We start from the raw sequence: 20,900 nt of genomic DNA on the forward strand, positions 1-20,900 counted from the left end.
TAAAATCAGATGAGCTATGAATTGATAACGATTGAAACTAGGTTAAGTACATGGGAGGTTATCTTATCATATTTATTTGGAATTCTCCAAAATAAAATCATAAAAACTCATCCCGATATGAGCTCAAAGAACACACCAATTTTCCAATTAAAAGGCTCTCTCTGTTTGGATTATCTATGCTGTTTACATTAGTAGTATTTGCTGAAAATAAAAAAAAGGATGTTCTTCTGAACGTTGAAAAAAAATAAAAATAATCTATGAATATGTAACTAATATATTCAGGAAATTTACATTGTACTGTTATGAAACCTGCAGATTAAATTCAAAGAGCTGTTAATTGTTATGTTTTTATTCCTAATCAAAAAGGCCAACTTATGAAAATAAGTAAAGCTCATCACTAAAAAATGTAAATTCTTTTCATGATTTCTTAAGTAATGAGCAAGTTCTGCAACAAGTGTGGTCAGTGAATTAAAAAGATAGGGCTCCAATTACACATAAACATCTATCAATTTATTTTTAATCAATTTATTTTCAGACATACTCATTTTAAATAGTTTGGGATGATTACATATAGCAATATATAATATCAAGATGGCAGGGAAGGAATCATTCAGGTAAAAGCATGTGTCCATTTATCTTCAAGAAAGATTCATACCTTTGGCAATGGAATATTGGTTATCAGATATTTCTGTTATGGATGTGACTATAAGATATATGAAATTTCATGGTACTTTTCCAATTTCAAATAGTCTATATGTTGTCTTCATAAATTATACATATCCCAAAAATTCAAATATTTTCATAACCAAATTATATGGTCAGATTGTCTCTTCTTAGCATAAGTAAGAAGATTTTTGTTAGACCAATTGTCTTCTTTGTATCTGGAGAATATCATTACCATACTTATTAACCTACTTTGTGAAGTGGGGAATAGGGTGACATTTACTGAGCACCTTCTCGGAATCTGGGCTACTTCATGCCTCTTTATCTGGATAACTGATATTTATCATTTAGGTTCAATGGAAAGACCACTTCTTATAGAAAACTTCCTTGGACCTCCCCCTAAATACACTGGAGTAGAATTCTTTAGGCTCTACTTCATGATACTTTTTAAAATATACCTATGTAATTCTTAAAATTAATGTCTTCCCCAATAGATTACAAGCTCCAAGAGGTCACAGATCATGTCTGTCCTGCTGACCACTGTACGTCCAGTCCCTAGCACAGAATGCAGTGCCCAGATTATGAATCCAGACTGCTCCTAGATCACCTGAAGCTTTAGCAAATACTGATGCCTGGACCTAGAGATTCTAAAATGATCAGTAGGCATAAAGTGAAGGCCAGGAATTGACAGTCTTTAAAAACACCCAGGGGATTCTGATGGGTGGTTAAGGTTGGGAATCCTGGCTAATAATGAACACTCAATAAACAAATATGTAAGGCCCTCTAAATATCCCTAAAGACTACAGACTATGTATGTCATTTGAGGTCATTTTCACCTGCTAAAACTGTAAAATAATTAATGACATTAACAGGAATTTTGATGTAGCATTAATAAAGAGATATTTGGATTTTCCTGAATATCAAGACTAGGAAAAAACAAAATCACAGCTGGAAAGTACTCAAAACCAAGCCAAGTATTTAAGACAAAACTATGTTATAAATAAACAATGGTAACCTCTCTATTGTACTCCCTTCTGTTCAAGAACTGTTCTTATGTTACCTCACGTATTCCTCCTGGAAACTTTGTCTTGTAAGTATCTCTATTTCTTATTTTATATACTCTATTTGACATCTTATGGCACTGAAACTCTACTTACCAAGGTCACCAACAATAGCCTCTGTGCTAAATCTCAAGGACATCTATTCATCTTATTCTTAATCTTAAAACGCTTGCTGATCACTCTTCTCCTCTGTGGTTTTGTGACATTATAACCCCTGTTTTCCCCTTAGCCCAGCAGACCAATACTTATTTGTCTCTTGTAGACTTCCCTTCTCTTAGGCCTGTAAATATCATTCCCCAGGATTCTGTCCTAAATTTTCTCCTTTTTTCATCTTCTTGGGTGAATGCATCATCTCCCAGGGACCATCTACACACAAATCACATCCAAATCTCCTGCTCTTTAAATCCAAAGTACCTATAGGGTATCTTCCCTTGCATACCAGACAATGCCTAATCAATCTGTCCAAACAAAAGGAAAAATAATGTTTTTCTCTGCTAGTCTCCCTAACTCAATGGTACCGTCATCATAACTAGTTGCTGAGGTCAGGTATCGGGAAGTCCCCTCTTCCCCTTGATCCCCTCTTCCTTCTTTAATCACCAAGTACTATCAACTCCAATTTCTGAATAGCTCTTGAATCTGTCTCTTTCTCCACATCTACCACCTCATGGGAGGTGATATGTCTGAATCACCATAGCAGCCTCTTAACCAGCTGTACTGTTCCAGTCTTGCTCCCCCTCAACCATTACTACAAGTAAGCCAGAGTTGTCTCTTAAAATAAGTCTCAATGGGTCTTTCCTCCGCTTCATATCCTTAATGGTCACCCCAATGTCCTCTGGATCAAGTCCAAAGCCCTTGAAAGGGCTAACAAAGTCCACACAAGACCTGACACCACCTAACTCTAGCCTCCGCTCTTGCCATTTTGTGCACTAAACTCCAGACACAGAGAATTCAGTGGCCATCTCTTGCTTGAGGTCTTGTGCACGTTCTATTTTCTCTTCCTGGAATGGTCTTTACCTCTTTCCTTTTCCCCTCCTCTATTTCAACTGGCCAATATAGATATTCTTCAGATCTTGGAATGTCACTTCTGTGACCTCAAAACTCTGAATTGGATGCTGTTCCTAAATGCTCCAAGGCAGGAGGAACTTCTCAGGCTTAGAAAGTAACACGGTATTCTACTAGTCCGTTCTACTTTTCTTGTCTATCTCCTCCCCACATCCCCCCACCCCTGGCTATTTTATAAGTATTGAGTGAGCCAGGCCCACTAACCAGTCTGCCAGACTAACCACTGAATCCTTAGCATCCAATAGTGGCCAACATACAGCACAGCAGACATTGAATACATTCAATATCTGTGGGATGATAGAATTTTACAAAAAGTTGATAAACCTGCATGTGAATGCAACTGTGACTTCTTCCTTTAAACTTATTTCACAGCCTTTGCAAAGGTTGTTTCTTTTTTCAGACTAAAATCATCCCAGCAGGCTACTTCTCATTCTTCTAGCTCTTAGTGAACAAGGAGGCTTCTCTGAGACACCTTTTCAAATGGACCATCTAAAGCATGCTCCTCAGTTTTACTCCCTCAGAATATTGTGATTTTTCTTTGTATCGCTTGTCAACAACTTTGTATTCGGTGAATTAAGTGTTTAATACCGTGAGTGTAGGGACCGTGTCTATTTTATTGACCACTGTCCTTCTGTACTTGGCACAATGCCTGGCACATGGCAGAGTTCAACATATATTTGATGAATAGTGAATGGACTACTACCATTTATTAAAGACTAATATTTCTACAACATCATGTTATTTCCCATAGAAGTTTAACTATTCCTTAAATCAAACCTTTATCAATACTGGCTGTCAACCATAAAAAAACATATCAAGAGAGTTTTCATCCCTCCCTGTTATTCACTCAGGTATAACGCTAACCAGGGGCAAAAACAAAAACAAAACAAAAAACAAGTACAGATATCAAGAAAATTAATTAATCATTCCGTTAATCATTAAGCATTTCCAAAATGTATTAAGTTGATAATAAGGAATGGCATAATGCACTAGAAGAGAAGCAGCCTTGCCTTTCAAATCTTGTACATATCCCTCTTTGCAGCTGTGCATGAGCTGAAGGATCCACCTGTGTTGGGCGCCAATACATTGCCAAGCAGGGTCACCTGGTGCATGAAGGTCGGACAGGTACCTGAAAAAGCAAGGCCAAGTTTGACCAAGTAGGCTTCTGTAGAGCCATGAATAAGGGACAAAAGAAAAGCTAGTACACTATTAAATCATTACTTTTTTTTAAAGAAAACCTAAAATATTACCAATTAGTAAAGCACTTGTCAACATTAGTCTTCAATACTTAATTCTAAATGAAATAATATTCAAATTTCTTTTTATGCAATTAACAATAAAACTGTATTTTTTAAAAATAAGAACTTTATACAAAGACAACCAAAAAGACAGACAACTTGCAATGATCCTAAATCCTTGGTGAGAACTTATCTTGAAATCTACATTCAGTTCAGAGTGTTTCCATACTTAGTTCTCAGTTATTACAGAAAATACAAGTGGAAGCCAGCAGAGGACACCTAGTGAATATTTTTTTAATTTCAATTGTTTTTCATTGCTTTCTGATCTGAAAAATGGCCCCTAGATGGCAGTGTGACATTATTTTCTATGCAATCTAACAGGCTATTTTATTACGTAAAGAGAGATGGTGACAATAAGCACTTATCTCTAACATCTGAACTCTATTTTCCTGTCTAAGAAAATATTTCTCTAGAAAATATAGTATAGATGAGCATTTTTCTCTAGAAAATATATTGCTCTAGAAAATATAGTATAGATGGGCAGTTTTTTTAATAGTTCTTGAAATACTCAAAGTCATCTCTGTATATAAAATATCCAAACCCGGATTGAAAATTAAAATATATTTCAGTTGAAAAATTTCTGACACATATTATTCAAGATTTGACCCCTGGCCATCACAAAATATATAAACATACAGTAGTCCCCTTACCCATATGGAATATAATCCAAGATCCCTCAGGGGATGTGTTAAACCACAGATAGTACTAAACCCTGCATATACTGCTTTTTCCTATACATACATACCTATGATAAAGTTTAATTTATAATTAGGCACATAAGAGATTAACAACAACTAACAAAAAACAGAACAATTACAACATATAATGTATCAGAGTAAAAGTTATGTGTGGCCTTCTCCCTCAAAATATCTTACTATACTGTACTTATCCCTTCTTCTTGGGATGATGTGAGATGATAAAATGCCTATATGATGAGACAAAGTGAGGAGAATGATGGAGGCACTGAGATGCAGCACTAAGCTACTTCTGACCTTCTGACTGTACTTCAGAAGGAGGATCATCTGCTTCCAGACCTCAGTGCACTACACTAACTGAAACCATGCAAATGAACCCAGATAAAGAGGGACTACTGCAATAAATTAAATTCAATTAAATCAACTCCAAAAGCTTAATTTACTGTCTTGAAATTGTTCTTAAACCATAAGCTGTCTGTTGTCTTGTGGTTAAAGATTTTTGTTCAATGATAAAATTTTAATTAATGGCTGCGACCTCTAGCCAAACTCTAACCACTGAGGGATACACTAGATGCTTCTCTCCCACGTTCCTCCAGTACTAGGTATACCCTTACTTACAGACATCTCAATTAGCAATTAATTAGAGGAGAAACATTTTGTAATAAGTTAGCAATAAATAAACTGTTGAGACATCGGACATCACATTTAGGAACTATACACCTTGACCTTTACAAGCTAATGCAGACAGCCTCAGAGCTGGGCATTTGATCAACCGGCAAACAGGCCCCTTAAACGGGGGGGGGTTCACACTGTACAAAGATGCCTCAAAGTCAGCCAAAGAGCTGGCCCTTCTACCCCTCCCTCTCTATTTACAGGCTGCAAATAGATTGTATCTGTGTTGAGGAAGGGACAAATCAATTAACAGCACCCCAAGAATAAAACTACAGTCTAACAAAATACATTTAGCCTGGCATAAATATTGCAAACATAGATTCTTCCTCACACAGGGCTTTTTTCATCCTCAATAGAACTATGATAAATAGTACAAGGTGTCATTTCTTTGCAAAAAACACATGATTTTATTCTTTCTTGCTGGGGATAATTTATCTTAGCATTCTCCTTAGATAAGTTTATTTTGCCTCCAAATACTTCTACAATACTCTCTCCTAACACTTTCACTCATATAACATCCTCAGATTTAGTGTTAGTAGTAAACTACAGGAATACTCTTAGGAAAGCTGCTTCCTTTTAATTTTTAAAGTACTGAATAGGAATACAAATGGTCTATTACAAGAGAAATAATTAAATTCTTTTAATAATTTTAAAAATCACACATTTCTTTAGCATGGTGACTAGGTGACTTGCAAAATTTAAAATAATCCCTTATATAATCTTATTAATGGGTATTACATTAAAAGAATTTCATAAAGAAAGATAAATGTGTTCTCTTGGAAATTCTACCGTGTTGCAATTCAAAAGTACAACTTATGGATAGGCTTCTCCTTAGTTAAATGACTTAATCCAATAAATTTCTTCTTTTCTTTTAGTATGTAGTTTAGCAAAGGACAACTGACCCTTTAACAACATGAGTTTGAACTGTGCAGGTCCACTTATATGTAGATTTTTTACAGTACTCTATTGTAAATGTATTTTCTCTTCTCTATGATTCTCTTAAAAACATTTTCTTTTCTCTGGCTTATTTTAAGAATAGCAGATATATATATAATAGATATGTATTATATATATATATATACACACATACATATATGTATGTATGTATGTATATATGTATGTATGTAACACATACAACATACGAAATGTGTTAATCAGCTATTTACATTATTGATAAGGCTTCTAGTCAGCATTAGGCTATTAGTGGTTAAGTTTCAGGGAAATCAAGTTACACATGGATTTTTGACTGGGCCGACTGCCCCAAACCCCACACTGTTCAACAGTCAACTGCAATTTCATTTCAAAGATTTTTGTTTAAAATATGGTACATGTTACTATTTCTTCTAAAACTGCATTATCAAGGAAATTTGACGGCTTTTTTTAGAGGGGAAATGTAAAGAATGCTAATTATAGTTATGACGAGCACATGCTCAGTATTTTAAAATTTAAGCATTATACTTTTTAGCCATATTCTGACATGATTTTTAACAATTACCAGGGACAGGATTACACTCATATGTAAAGAAGCATATGACATAACTTCACCTCTCTGGAAAGCTATAATAAGGAGAGTAAAAATAATCCAAGATGTTTAGTTAGACAAGACAGTCAACCAAAGTGAAACAATACAGTAGTAATTTGATTTTCAATCACACCATGCATAACTTCAATTATGGAAGAGAACCAATAAAGATATACTTTGCTGATGATAAAGCGGTCTCCATCCTACTTGAGGCTCATAATACCTATTGCCAGATTCCAAAGTCCAACAGATATTTGACCTTGTTGTGAAGTTTTCTTATTAATAACTAAAAATTAATTAAAAAGGATAATAAAATTAATTGCTCAATGTCTTCTCAAAGCATCAAAAATAGAATAATGATTACAAAATAAGTAAACTACTTGATATTCTTGTTGACATGCTTGTTCTCTTCCCTTTAAAATGACAGGAAAAAAACACCTAAATAGGCCATTCAAAAAATCTTTTTTAACATCTTCACTAGTCATAAGAACTATATATTAGTTATCTATACAAATGGTAATTCACTAAATAAAGAAATCATACATTCAATAAGGATTAACATACTACTACTGGTAAATTTAATAGCATAAATATAAACAGGTAAATAAATACAAAGCACAGTTAAGTCACATAGTGGAACACAGACAATAATATACTAATCAGCTGTGTATCCCTGGACAAGAGAGGATTAACCTCCCTGGAACTCTATTTCTTTATATGTTTAAAAAAAAAAAAAAAAGAAAAGAAAAGAAAAAGCAGATGGATAACTAAGTAGTTTATTTCTAGCTTTAAATTTCCACGATTCTACAAGCCAGAAAAAATCCCGCAAATACATTCTTTCCTATGGAGACAGCTTAGAGAAAAGCGAAGATAGGCTTTGAAAGCACAAACATGAGTGAATCCTACTCCTAGCTATGTGCACGGAGCAAAAATGAAGTCTGAGGCTCAGTCTCCTCACCTATATTATAAGTATCAGACATATGCCCCTGCAAGGCAGCTATGAGGATTAGAAATGGTGTACACAGAGCATCTAACGTGATGTCCGAATGTACTACAGACTCCTGGTAGTGGCAGCAATCAATGTTAGTTCTCTCTACTCCCCTTTTAAAGCCTCCTGTCCCTTTCCTCTTCAGTAACACAAATGTTATGACAATGACAAGGGCTCATGCTGCTACTCTTCTCCTAAGTCACCAAGACCACAGGTCTGAGTGTGGACCATTGTCTCCTTCCCCATGGCAAACTTTCAGGCTAGACCTTCTTTTCGTACCTGGAAATTATTTTCAATGGTCATATGGTGATGACAGCTAAATGCAAAAATATATACAGTCATTTTATTATTTTTATAAGTATTGAATATTCAATAAACTTTACTAATTAGAGAGGGCATTAAGTTTGGAAAATAATAGCTTATTCTGAGAATAAAGGCCACATTCAAAATATGGCAGCAGAAAATAATGTTAATATTTTTATTTTTAAATCACAGATATAAAAAACCTCTAACTTATATGCTTTGGTTCCAAATCCTGGTATAAACATGATATATATACAATTTACTGACTACTTATATGCCAGGTGCTATATTTAATCCTTAAATGTATTCTTGATTATGTTTGCAACTACCCCAAGATACAGATAGTCATCATGTCATTTCACAGATGAAGAAACTTAAAAGAGAATGCAAGTGGAACAACTAGCTTACTCATTTACATTATGCTATACTGCTTCCTTCTAAGGCCTTCTCATCATACCATGGTATCCATCACTTTTTATATTACTGCAATTTTTTAAATTTATTTTTTATTTTTAATACTAAAACCTTTCAAAAATTCCTCCACCACTGAGCCATGGCCCACTTCTTGAGCCATGGCCCACTTCTATGGCATAAAGTATTTCCCACCCAGAATGACAGTGCTGTACTCTAAACCATACAGGGAGCCCCTGCCTTGTGGTCTATGGGTACCCACAGAGTACAACACCTACACTATCCTACTGGCTTAGGTAAGCCATTATTGAGCAGGAGGAAGAAATTACCAAACAATGAGCAGAATTTTCTTGCCTTGAGTACTCCTAAATTTAATACACAAAAGAACTTTGGTGTCCCATAGCAGATACTTGTAAATTTCTATTTGTCTTCGCTCTCACCATTTCATCAATTTCCTAATTTCCCCTAAATTAGTTCTAAGAGTTAGATGATGTATCTAGTATTACACAGATACATGTGATTTATCAAAATTCTTGAGGATTTACCTTATGTAACGTTTTTGGTCATGTAAAGTCGATGGTGTCTCAAGCAATTTAGCCAGAAGTAATTCTCTTAAAGCTTCAACCCGTGTTTCTACTTCAGCATAATCTATTTTAAAAAGGAAAGAACATATAAGATTTAAAGGATGGAAACTTAAAATCAAATTATGGGAAGCAGAACAGTGATTGCCTTGGGGGACAAGGGTTGACTAAGAAGAGGCACAAGGGAACTGTCTGGAGTGACAAAAACATTCTGTCCATGGTGTGGATTATGTGAGTGTGTGTATTTGTCAAACTCACTGTCCTGTAATATGTAAGGTCTGTGCATTTCACTGTATGTAAATGTATCACAATAAAGAAATGAAATTAAGTTTTCTGAATCCTTATGGATTTCATTTAGGAATTTATTAAAGCCCTGTGATATTTCTCTTTGTTGATAAGGCATTACCACATGACATTTTAGGCTTTTCTTATTTTCTCTAACTCCTGCATTCGAGATAATTTCAACAGTTGTTCAGTTCACTTTAAAATAAGATTAAAATTCATTAACAATGGCTTTTCTGAAAAGAGAAGATTAAAACATAAGTTTCCATCTCTACAAAATATCCATAATTGATTCTTTCCAGTAAAAAAGATTTTTTTAATATCATCACAGTTAACAAAAGGCAAAGAATGTCCAAGACTAACCTATCCTAAACCTATCCTATAGTCATGGTTTTTCATTTCCTCTAAATTTTGGTAAGAAAAGCCATGTTATTTTTGAAGTAATGTTTCACATTTTTAAAAGAGTACCATATAAACAAAAATTAAAATGCACATAACTTTCTTTGCAGAATACATTCTACATTCTTCCTGTAAAAAGAAAGTAGGAGATCTAAAAGTAATAAACAAATCTTACATTTTTTGAAAACTTGCACCTCCGTTTTCCCAAAGAGTGACTTGGCCTTTTCATAGTCATTAATAACCACATCATAATCACCCTTTAAAATAAAGAAACATTTTGGAGACTGTCAGTAAAGTATCATGCATACATTTGATTAAGATTTTTTTTTAAAAAGTAACTCTTTAAAATTTATGACATCAAAACCATGGGTACATAAATATGTACTCTACCTTCTGAATATTCCTTTCAATATTTAAAGGAAGGTTGAAGAGAAACTTAAATCGCTGAAGTACATTGAGTGCATTTCTAGTGGAATCTGCCTTGTCCTTTCGACCTAATACTTCTTGAAATAATGTGTCCGCAGTATTACTTGCTCCTATTTTAAAAAGACCAAAAAAAGCTTAAATAAAACAAAATGATAGGCTGCTATTGTAGCTTTACATTAAAACTCAACAGACTTTTTTATAAGTTAGCTGTTTTGGAGCTCTTTTACGGTTTTCTAAAATACACTTCTACTTTGCCCACTAAGTCTTTTCATATGTTAAAAATAGCATCCAATTAAAAATAATCATATTTACCAGGCCCAAATAAAACTGCTAATGTGAACCTAAATTTATTTTCACTACTCTTCTTAAATTGTATAGCAATTATAGGTCCTTAGATTATTTCATTAGTTCAGATAATAGGTTAAAACACACACATATACACATAGGTACACACAACCACATGAATTAAATTCTCCGGATTTAATACCTGCACTATATGGTAATAAAACAAGAAAAACAATTATTTTTCAAGTTGTTCAAAAGAAGTATTTCAGAACTAATTCTATTTCTTGGTAAAATTATCTGTTTATGCAACATGCACAAATAATTACATAAGCAACTTAAATGACAAATTTTAACATATCATTAATGAATACTTATATCAGCTAATTCAATTTATACACACTGGATATTTTATATATATAACAATATTATATATATATATGTATATATATATATATACATAAATATATATATATATACATTTTTTAACCTAAAAAACTTCAAACTATACAAATCACTATAATGAAAGAATTGCTTTATCTAAAGCAAAATTTACTGGCTACAAAGTTTAACTTTTTCAACTTGTCAAATATTTTTAATTAGCCACAAGAAAAGAGGGGAAAAAGAATAACTGTTTTTGGCTGTTTGATCGCTGCTCATAAAAAGTTTCTATATTATCTGGTCTACTGACTATACTTTAAGCAAAGATGAAAAAATTACCTCAGTCTCACTGGGTGGCTTGCATGCCATATTCTCTAGTCTCCACTGTGGGTGGCCTGATCATGTTAAAAGTTGTCTTTGTAACATAATTGTTTTATCTAAATAATGTTTAAATTGTTGAAATTTTAAAGGCCTAATAGAAAAACTTTGTCAAGATAGCTGTTTTCACCACGTGCTTTCAAAAGCAGAATACTAAGTTTCTATAAGATGAGAAAAAATATATTCCCTACTTCCCACCAAACCACATAATGGTGGCTAAATGTAGTATTTGAAATCTGATTAGGGTTAAAACATTTTTCTTCACAGAAAATTACGTGTTTGTTTATCACTTAAAAATATAAACTTTTTGCCTTTGAGGCTTCATAAGTGAAAAGATACGTAAATGTCACTAAATATTTTTAAACAGTTGATTACTTATATGTGGGCTGTGGATGTTAAATTCCCGAGCACTTTTTTTTTTTTTTTTTTTTTTTTTTTGCACAATGAAAGAATTTGGGAGCACTTTTTTTTTGCACAATGAAAGAATTTGGGACAAAAGTATAAATATTCAAAAGTAGACTTTGCTCACTGTATTTTAAAGGTAAGAAAGAAATACCAACTAATAATTTTAACTCCTCTAGAAAGTATGAAAACAAGTATGCGTAGAAAATTCACTTATCATTAAATAAACTTTAAAAAAAAAATTTATAGAGACGGCGCCTGGGTGGCTCAGTGGGTTAAAGCCTCTGCCTTCAGCTCAGGTCATGATATCGGGGTCCTGGGATCGAGCCCCGCATCAGGCTCTCTGCTCAGCCCCGCCTGCCTCTCTGCCTACTTGTGATCTCTCTCTCTGTCAAATAAATAAATAAAATAAAATAACATTAAAATTTTTATAGAGAAAAATATAGGCAGAAATAAATACAGAAATGTATATATGGATAATTTTAACATATGCACATAGAGAAATACGCTATGAAATCATAATTTTAATTTATAAATAATGTCTATCCATAAATTGTTATTGTGTTATGAATCACACCACATTCACAATAAAATTTTGGGAGTTTATAGCTCTTTGATAACTGCATGATTATATCAATAATAAAATAAATGAAAGCAGTGAAACTAAGCAGATAAAAATCACCAACAGCTCACAAAATGCATTTTATGTCTTTATTCTGTAGGGCTATTAAGAAAATCAAAGCCACTAAACTCAGTGGTGGTGTTCACACACGAAGAGACATTACAGATAAACCATCAGTCAGACATTGGCCATGTCTCTCAAGAACAATTTCCCCCACATACCAATCTATCCACATCTTTACTTCACCTTCTCACATTGAGAACATCCAATTTTCGGGCCACTGGCAGGAGTTTGAACAACCAGTGTGTACTCGCAGAACAATAGTGAAAAACATGGCTTAGGTCTTACAGGTTGCAGAACCAATCCTGCCTTGGGCAACTCTAGACCTGAAAGTTGGTCATTTCTCCTCACGAGGGGTGTCACAACACCCCCAGCTCACAGGACTGTGACTATCTCAGTTACAGATGCACAGCAAGCACCAAGAGCAAGGCTGCTATAAAGACACTGGGTTGCCGCTGTCATAGGTCAACAAGAGCTATAAAATTTTTCTCAGTGTAAGAAGACCATGATAAACCTTTAGGGTATTATGCTAAGTGAAATAAGTCAGAGACAAATACTACATGGTATCATGCAAACATGAAATCTTAAAAAAAACCCAAAAAACAAAAAAACCTCAAGTCATAGAAACAGGGAGGAATGGTGGTTACCAGGGGTTAGAGGGTTGGGGGATGCAGAGATGTTGATCAAAGGCTACGAACTTCCAGTAAGAAGATAAATACATTCTGAGGATCTAGTGCATAGTGTTGTGAATATAGTTAACAACATACATCATATACTTGAAAACTGCTCAGAGTAAATCTCAAATGTCCCCACCACAAAAAACAAACAGAATTATGTGATGTGACAAAGGCGTTAGCTAATGCTAAGGTAAGCTTATGCTTATGCTAAGGTTAGCTAATGCTAAGGTAATCATATTCCAAGATACAAGGGTAGCAAACCAACCTGATGTATACCTTACATTTGCACAATGCTACATGTCAATTATCTCTCAATAAAGCTGAAAAAAAAAAAAGACGGGAAGAGAAGACACAATCACACTGCATACTAACTAGTCAAACTCATATCTCCCTATTGATCTTATATCCTTAACAATGAAAAAAAAATTAATTGTATCAGAAACTCCTATCATCTAGAAAAACTAGTTGTATAATTCTAAATTCTAATGATTATCTTCTAATTTCAAGTATGTTTATTTAAAGTAAGCATTACACTTTCTCTTATTTTGAAGTGACCCTATTGTTCCTTTTCAAGGCACTGACACCGAGACTGTAGATGACAGAAGTGATTTTTAACTTACACTCTCTGCTTGATGTGAGTTTGGCGACAAAGGTAAATGGAAGGAGTGCTCCCATAACACACACACACACCGTAACACAATTTATTCCAGGAATAGGGAAATTGAATGAGATTAGGTACCTAACAAAAAGTACCTAACAATTTAAAATAACTTTAAAATATACACTTAAATTCATAGCAAAACCAGGATTACAGAGACCTAATAACCTACCCTATGTTTCTCAGTTTCTCTCAACAGATTTCAGATAATGACCAGATATACTGCCATCCATAACATAATGATTTTACACAATTAGTATCATAACCAAAAGTTCATGCTTGTTTAGAGAGCCATACTTGACAATGAAATTCTATAGCACTACCCAAAGTACAGAGAACTAGAATCTTGGGAATGAGAAAAAAGTTCCATACTGCTCCAAAGAGCCAACTATTCCCATTTCCTCAAATTCTATTTAGTAATCTCAAGTTGATAGCTTGAAATCAATCATGATGGGAAAATTTATACATTGGGAATGCTAATATTAAGGTTAGTTTTCTTTTTCTTTTCATTTCTGGAATGCCAATTGTTAAGCATTTACCAGCACACCACCAAGTCAACTCCTTTTTTACAAACTTGGTTCAATATTCCTTAGTGGCTTAAGACCTTGTCTGTCTTCTCCTAATTTTATACATACAATTTGGGTCAAATCATTCAATCCTGTTAAATTCAAATACCATATCTATGTTGGTGACTCCAAAATCATATATATCTTATGATGTCAGTTAGCTTAAGACTAATCTTGAGAGAAGACACATGCATGCATAAACACACAATACACACATACACACACACAGAGGAATACTACTCAGCCATAAAAAGAATGAAATCTGGCCATTTGCAGTAGGATGGACTTTGAAGGTATTATGCTAAATGAAAGAAGTCAAACAGAGAAAGATAAATACCGTATGACTTCACTTACATGTGGAATCTAAAAAACAAACCAGAACAAAACAAAACCCAGACTCATCAACACAGAAAATGGACTGGTCGTTGCCAGAAGGGAGGAAAGCTGGGAGCAAAATGGGTCAAAGAGATCAAGAACTACAAACTTCCAGTTTTAAAATAAGTCATGGGGATGTAATAAATGGCATGAGTCAATAATAATGTATTTTCAAAAAAGACTAATCTTTACATATACTTTCCTCAACATATAATATTTTTTTTAAAGAATACTCATCACAAAGAAATTCCTTATTCTTAACCATCCCAAAGCCTTAGCCTTAGCTGTTTTAATGGGATCTCATGAGAGCATTCTTTGTGACATCGCAGCATCATCCTATGGGACCAATTCAGTTCCTAAGAGGAACCCTGAGGATTTCCCTTTGAGTGAACCCTGGCAGCAGAGCTAAGGAGGGCGATAATCTCGAGCATGTCAGCTTTAGGGGACTTGGAGCACAGGAATAGGATTGTGAATCTAGGCAGATAGCTTTAATATGAAGGTTTTAATGATCAACTCACAGACCCTCAGTTCACTTTTCTTTGGCAAGAACTGAGGAAGAGGAAGAAAAGAATGAAGATGCTGTGGAGGAAGAAAAACCATTTTAGCCTCTATGGATCCCTTATAACCTAAAAAGTTTTGGGAAGCTTTGGTGGGTAGCATAAAGACATACTAGACATATATACTATATGGAATGCTTACTCTATGCTAGGTGCTATTCTTAAAACTTAGTAAGTCTCCTATGTTCTTCTTAATTATTCCAAAAAGATGTATTATTTCCTAATCCACTTAAACTTGTTTATGACCCCAAAACAGTCACTATTCTTATCTCCCATTTTATAGTGCAAGCAACTGAAACAAAGATAGGTTATTCAATTTGCTCAGTGTGACACACACAATTAGGAGATAGTGAGAGCCAGAAAGATATTCATAGGTACAATCCTCAGGAATCTCAAAATTGAATCGAACTGAGTATTTACTTCTTTACTCTTCTCCTCAGGCCCCAAACCTGCTCCTTCTTGCTCTGCTTGAGGCCAGAAATCTGAAAGTCATCACTGACTACTTTTCTTCCTACTTGCCACTGCAAACTGGTAACCAAACACTGCCTTTCTCATCTCCTTAAATCTCTCATCTTGCCATTCGCTCTACCTTCATTACCTCTGTTTTGGTTAAAAGTCCTCAGCACTTCCATCTGATGTATTTTCTTGTCTCTAGTCTAGTTCTCTCCTAATCCATTCTCTATGCAGATGGCAGAATATATTTTTTTAATTCACATATATTATTTGTTTCAGGGGTACAGGCTTGTGATTCATCAGTCTTACACAATTCACCAAAGCACACACCCTCCCCAATGTCCATCACCCAGTCACCCCATCCCTCCCACCCCCTCCCCTCCAACAACCCTCAGTTTGTTTCCTTAGATTGAGTCTCTTATGGTTTTTCTCCCTCTCTGGTTTCATTTTGTTTCATTTTTCCCCTCCCTTCCCCTATGATCCTTTGTCTTGTTTCTCAAATTGCTCATATCAATGAGATCATATGATAATTATCTTTCTCTGACTGACTTCACTTAGGATAATACCCTCTAGTTCCATCCACACTGTAGCAAAGGGCAAGATTTTGGTTTTCTGATGGCTGCATAGTATTCCGTTGTATACCTATACCACACCCTAACCCTAACCCTATTCCACAGCTTCTTTATCCATTCATCTGTTGATGGACATCTAGGTTCTTTCCATAGATGGCAGAATATTCTTTAAAAAATTCGTAATGTCACTTCTTTATTTAAAATCCCTAAATGGCTCACCAACAGTCTTCAAAATAAATACAAATTCTACTACACTAGAATTTGAAAGAAAGCTTATCCTGAGCAGACCCCCATCTACCTCGTAGTCCTACATCTCACACTTCCACATTACAATACTGGATCCTGGTTCCTCGACTGCAGGAGGTCTCCTCCCCTGAAGTCAGGGGCTTCCTCCTCATGTGGCTTTCCCTGTCTGGGACACCGGTATCCAGTTGGCTTGTCCACATGCTAACCTCCACTTGCCTAGATACTTCCTCCTCACCTTTGAAGGCTCACATGACCCTGTCCTGAGAGTCTTTCACTCTACTTTTCAATGAGATACATCCTGTATAGGCTCCAGAGGCACCCCATGATTACCAGCGGCAGATAATTATCATACCATAATTTAATCAGCTGCTTATCAGTGTTCTCCATTAGACTATAAGCTTTAGGAATAATGCATAACTACTATCTTTATAACCTTGGGATGGAACTGACATGTGCTCAATAAAGGCTTACAGAGCAAGGACTAAAAATAAGCCTTTGAATCAGCATCCAGTATTCCTTCTGCTTCGAGAGGTGGTAGAGTACAGTACAAGCCCCTTTCGGCACAGTGTTCAGAACCACCCAAACGGCTATGCAAGGTAAAACCAAGCAAACAATCTTAATAAGTAACAGAAAAATTATGATTGTTCTGTGACTTATAAAAGTTGTTGCACCATTAAAAACATGCTTACTGTTGGTCATAATGAATAAGAAAATGAAAAAACAGTAAAACCAGTATTTACTTAGTAATCTATGATTTAAAATATTAGAAACACTGAAAATACAACTGTTCTATTTCTTTGTAAAAAAAAAAAGACTGCTTGCTTTTATTCATCATAACATTTATAATATGTATCAAGCATCTTTTCTATACTTTGATAAATTATCATTCTCCTTTCTAAACTTATCCTTTGCACTCTGAATGTCATTGATTGCCTCTGAGCACTCCTTTAAGCATCACTTTCCCTACGATGTCTTATTCTTTTCTTCATAACTTCCTCATTTCCACTGTAAATTCACATTTATCCAGTTTCTCTGGCTGCACAGCTTGAGTCTCCTGAACAGCTGCAGTGCCTACAGCTGCTTCTTCTGTAATTCCAGTCATGGTAGACTTGAATTTCACTTACACTGTTACCACTTTTTTTTTTTTTTTTACATACTTTCATCTTTGTGGGTCAATCCCCTCTTTTGATTATTCATTTGTATAAAAAGCTATATGAGTTTATGTCATGGGGACAAGGAGTCCACACAACTATATGCTTTGTTGTCTGTGTGAATATGTGTATAGTGACCAATCACAGAGAGACTCTGAAGGAAAAGAGGTTAAGTGCTCACTGATCATCTCTAACATCTCTTATTTATGGAGTGACCTGTGGACTAAACAACTAGCAACCACTTTTGTACTTTATGCAATTTTGACAAATACACTGTGATAATTAAAATCTCAATTGTGTTGCTGAGGGACAAGTGTATTTAACCAAACTGTGGTGATTGAAATTCATGCCTATCAAAACCATGCACAGCAAGCTCTGTTGGTAGTTTAAAGTACAGATTTGAAGCTAGGTTTCTAGATATAAATCCCAGCTCTGCCACTTACTACTTATTTTAGATAACTCATATAATCTTCCTGGGCTTCAGTTTTTTCGACAATAAAATGGAAATAACAGGGTTGCCTGGGTAGCTCAGTCGGTTAAGTGCCTACCTCGATTTCAGCTTGGGTCTTGATCTCAGGCTTGTGAGTTAAGGACACCATTAGGCTCCACACTGGGTATGAGTTTACTTAAAAAAAAAAAAAAATAGGTATGACAGCACAAGCCCCATAGAGAACTAAATACATAGAGAATGTCTGAAGCCATACCTGACCCTCAGTGAGCACTCTAGAAGTTTTAACTATTAACCACCACAGCTGCTACTATAAATACTTACTGTCTATACCTACACTATCTAATATGTCATTACTAGCCACATATGGCTATTTCAATTTAAAGTTAAATTTATTAAAATTAAATAAAAATTTCAAAAATTTAAAAAATCAATTCCTCAGCAATATAGTTACACTTTAAGTGCTCAATAACTATAATCGCAAAACTTCTATTGAAGATCACTATTCTATACTCCTGGAATAGGTAAGGACATAGAGTTGGATATGTGAATTTGATATAAATTAATAGTCATCCCTTCATCCCTGGCTTGAAATCAAGAAGGAATTATTAGGTTCAAAGGCAAATATAAAAAACATATATCGAGGAAAATGAAAAAAATTCAATGAATGGCATCAATATTGATATATTCTGAATAAAATGGACTAAGTTTTTAGAGTCAACATTACCCTTTAGAAACTTAAAGTAAAAAAGGTTGCCCTTTTGAATTTTTAAAACTTTCATTTAAAATAACTCAGGAAAAACATACAAATTGGTATATAATTATATGTAAGATTAAAGCATTAAAAATAATCTAAGCAAACTAAAATACATTCAAACTCATCTATTCTTTCCTTCCTTTCCAAAAGAAAAGAAATTAAATTTTCCATAGTACTTCTGTAATTTTTTTGAGAGAGAGAGCATGCACATGAGCTGGAGTGGGAGGGGCAGAGGGAGAAGAAGAGAGAGAATCTTAAGCAGGCTCCACGCTGAGTGCAGAGCCTGTTGTGGGACTCAATTTCAAGACCCTGAGATCATGACCTGAGCTGAAACCAAGAGTCCGACACTTAACAAACTGAGCCACTAGGTGCCCCTCTATAATTTTTTTTTCCTGATTCTCCAGCTTACAAACTATGATACACCGACCTGGACAAAGGATATGTGTACAGGGCACGGGCCATATGTCTTCCATCTTTGTATCTCACATTGAACCAAACATGGTACTTTTATACAATTAAATAAATGTTTGTCATGGTGACCTGAATTAGCAAAACCTCATCCTAAGATAGCAAACATCTACAACAAGTTCATAAAAAATGTTTCCAGAAGTTTATGCTAAGTGAAATAAGTCAAGCTCTCTAGAGAAAGTCAATTATCATATGGTTTCACTTATTTGGGGAACCTAAGGAATATCATAGAGGACATTAGGAGAAGGAAGGGAAAAATGAAGGGGGGGATTTGGAGGGGGAGATAAACCATGATAGACTATGGACTCCGGCAAACAAACTGAGGGTTTTAGAGGGGAGGGTGGTGAGGGGATGGGTTAGCCGGGTGATGGGTATTAAGGAGGGTATGTATTGCATGGAGCACTGGGTGTTATACACAAACAATGAATCATGGAACACTATATCAAAACCTAATGATGTACTGTATGGTGATTACCATAACATAATAAAAAATAAATAAAATAAAATCCGACTCAAATTGGCATTAAAAAAAGAATGTTTCCAGAAAAAGAAAGTGTTATAAAAAGGAACACATTTTAAGAAAAATCTTTACACCAGAAAATCCTGAAGTGGAGTCTCATAAAGAAATGACTAATTTAGCCCAAATTTACTGAAGAATAGTAAACTTCAATAAAGTTAATATGACACATTTCTAAATAAAGTTTGTGGTTATGAAGAACAGAAGTAAAATAATTTCCCTTATAATTTTATACTACAAGTCCCAAGGGAGGATTTCCTAAAGTGCTCCTTAGAAGAAAAAAAAATTATGTTCACACACTATGCTAAACCTGACACATGAAACGGATCTTAATTTTTTCCAAATCTTAATAAGTGTCTATTTTCTCTTACTGATATAACAATTTAATTACAACATCAGCCTGTTTTTATGAATCACTCTTTTTAAAGTTACTAAAATATCATTTTTTACAGATACCATGATTTGATGACAAGTACTCCAGTGAAAATAGTATCCCTGAGTAGAAATACCTAAGACCTTAAAACATCTGGCTATACCAATATAGAAATAGCTTTAGTAAATGTTTATTTGAGTTGAATTCAGAATATATTAATTTTATCTAAACTGGTGACTTGGTTCTCAGAAAACAAGACAAAATCTCAAGGCAAAATCACCACCACAACCACCAGAGGGAAGATTATTTAAAGTGCTAATAAACTCATAAATTTAGGATGAAATCAAAGTACTCAAATTCTAGCAAAGGAAGTCCACATCAAATTAAAGCTTATTTCCAGCAAATGTTTTATCAGGGATCCTGGGGGTTTAAAAACAGACATTTACCAAAAAAAAAAAAAAAAAAAAAAGTTCAGGAAGTTACCAAAGGAATAAATTAAGCTAGTAGTCTGAAACTAACTCAATTATCACAATCCTTCATTCACAGATCACTAAATACCTGATGTGAGGGTTCTTAAATGTTTTAGCTATTCTT

The 20,900-nt window shown here is 34.5% G+C and overlaps 1 protein-coding gene across 5 annotated transcripts in view; it reads right to left on the bottom strand.

Moving 5' to 3' along the window:
* EXOC2 (exocyst complex component 2) overlaps window positions 1-20,900 on the bottom strand; it is a 254,314-nt gene that overhangs the window by 144,241 nt on the left and 89,173 nt on the right. For all 5 annotated transcript variants that reach the window (XR_004383127.1, XM_032861440.1, XM_032861437.1 and 2 more), the window contains 4 exons: window positions 10,328-10,473; window positions 10,113-10,194; window positions 9,221-9,323; window positions 3,797-3,915 (listed from right to left, as the gene is read on the bottom strand). Coding sequence is in view for 4 of the 5 variants with exons in the window: in XM_032861440.1 (XP_032717331.1) it covers window positions 3,797-3,915; window positions 9,221-9,323; window positions 10,113-10,194; window positions 10,328-10,473 (450 nt within the window). In the remaining variant the exon portion in view is untranslated. The remainder of the gene's footprint in view (window positions 1-3,796; window positions 3,916-9,220; window positions 9,324-10,112; window positions 10,195-10,327; window positions 10,474-20,900) is intronic.

The sequence above is a fragment of the Lontra canadensis genome, unplaced genomic scaffold (assembly GCF_010015895.1).
Source record: "Lontra canadensis isolate GAN:19392208 unplaced genomic scaffold, GSC_riverotter_1.0 scaffold21, whole genome shotgun sequence".
NCBI classification, from domain to species: domain Eukaryota; kingdom Metazoa; phylum Chordata; class Mammalia; order Carnivora; family Mustelidae; genus Lontra; species Lontra canadensis.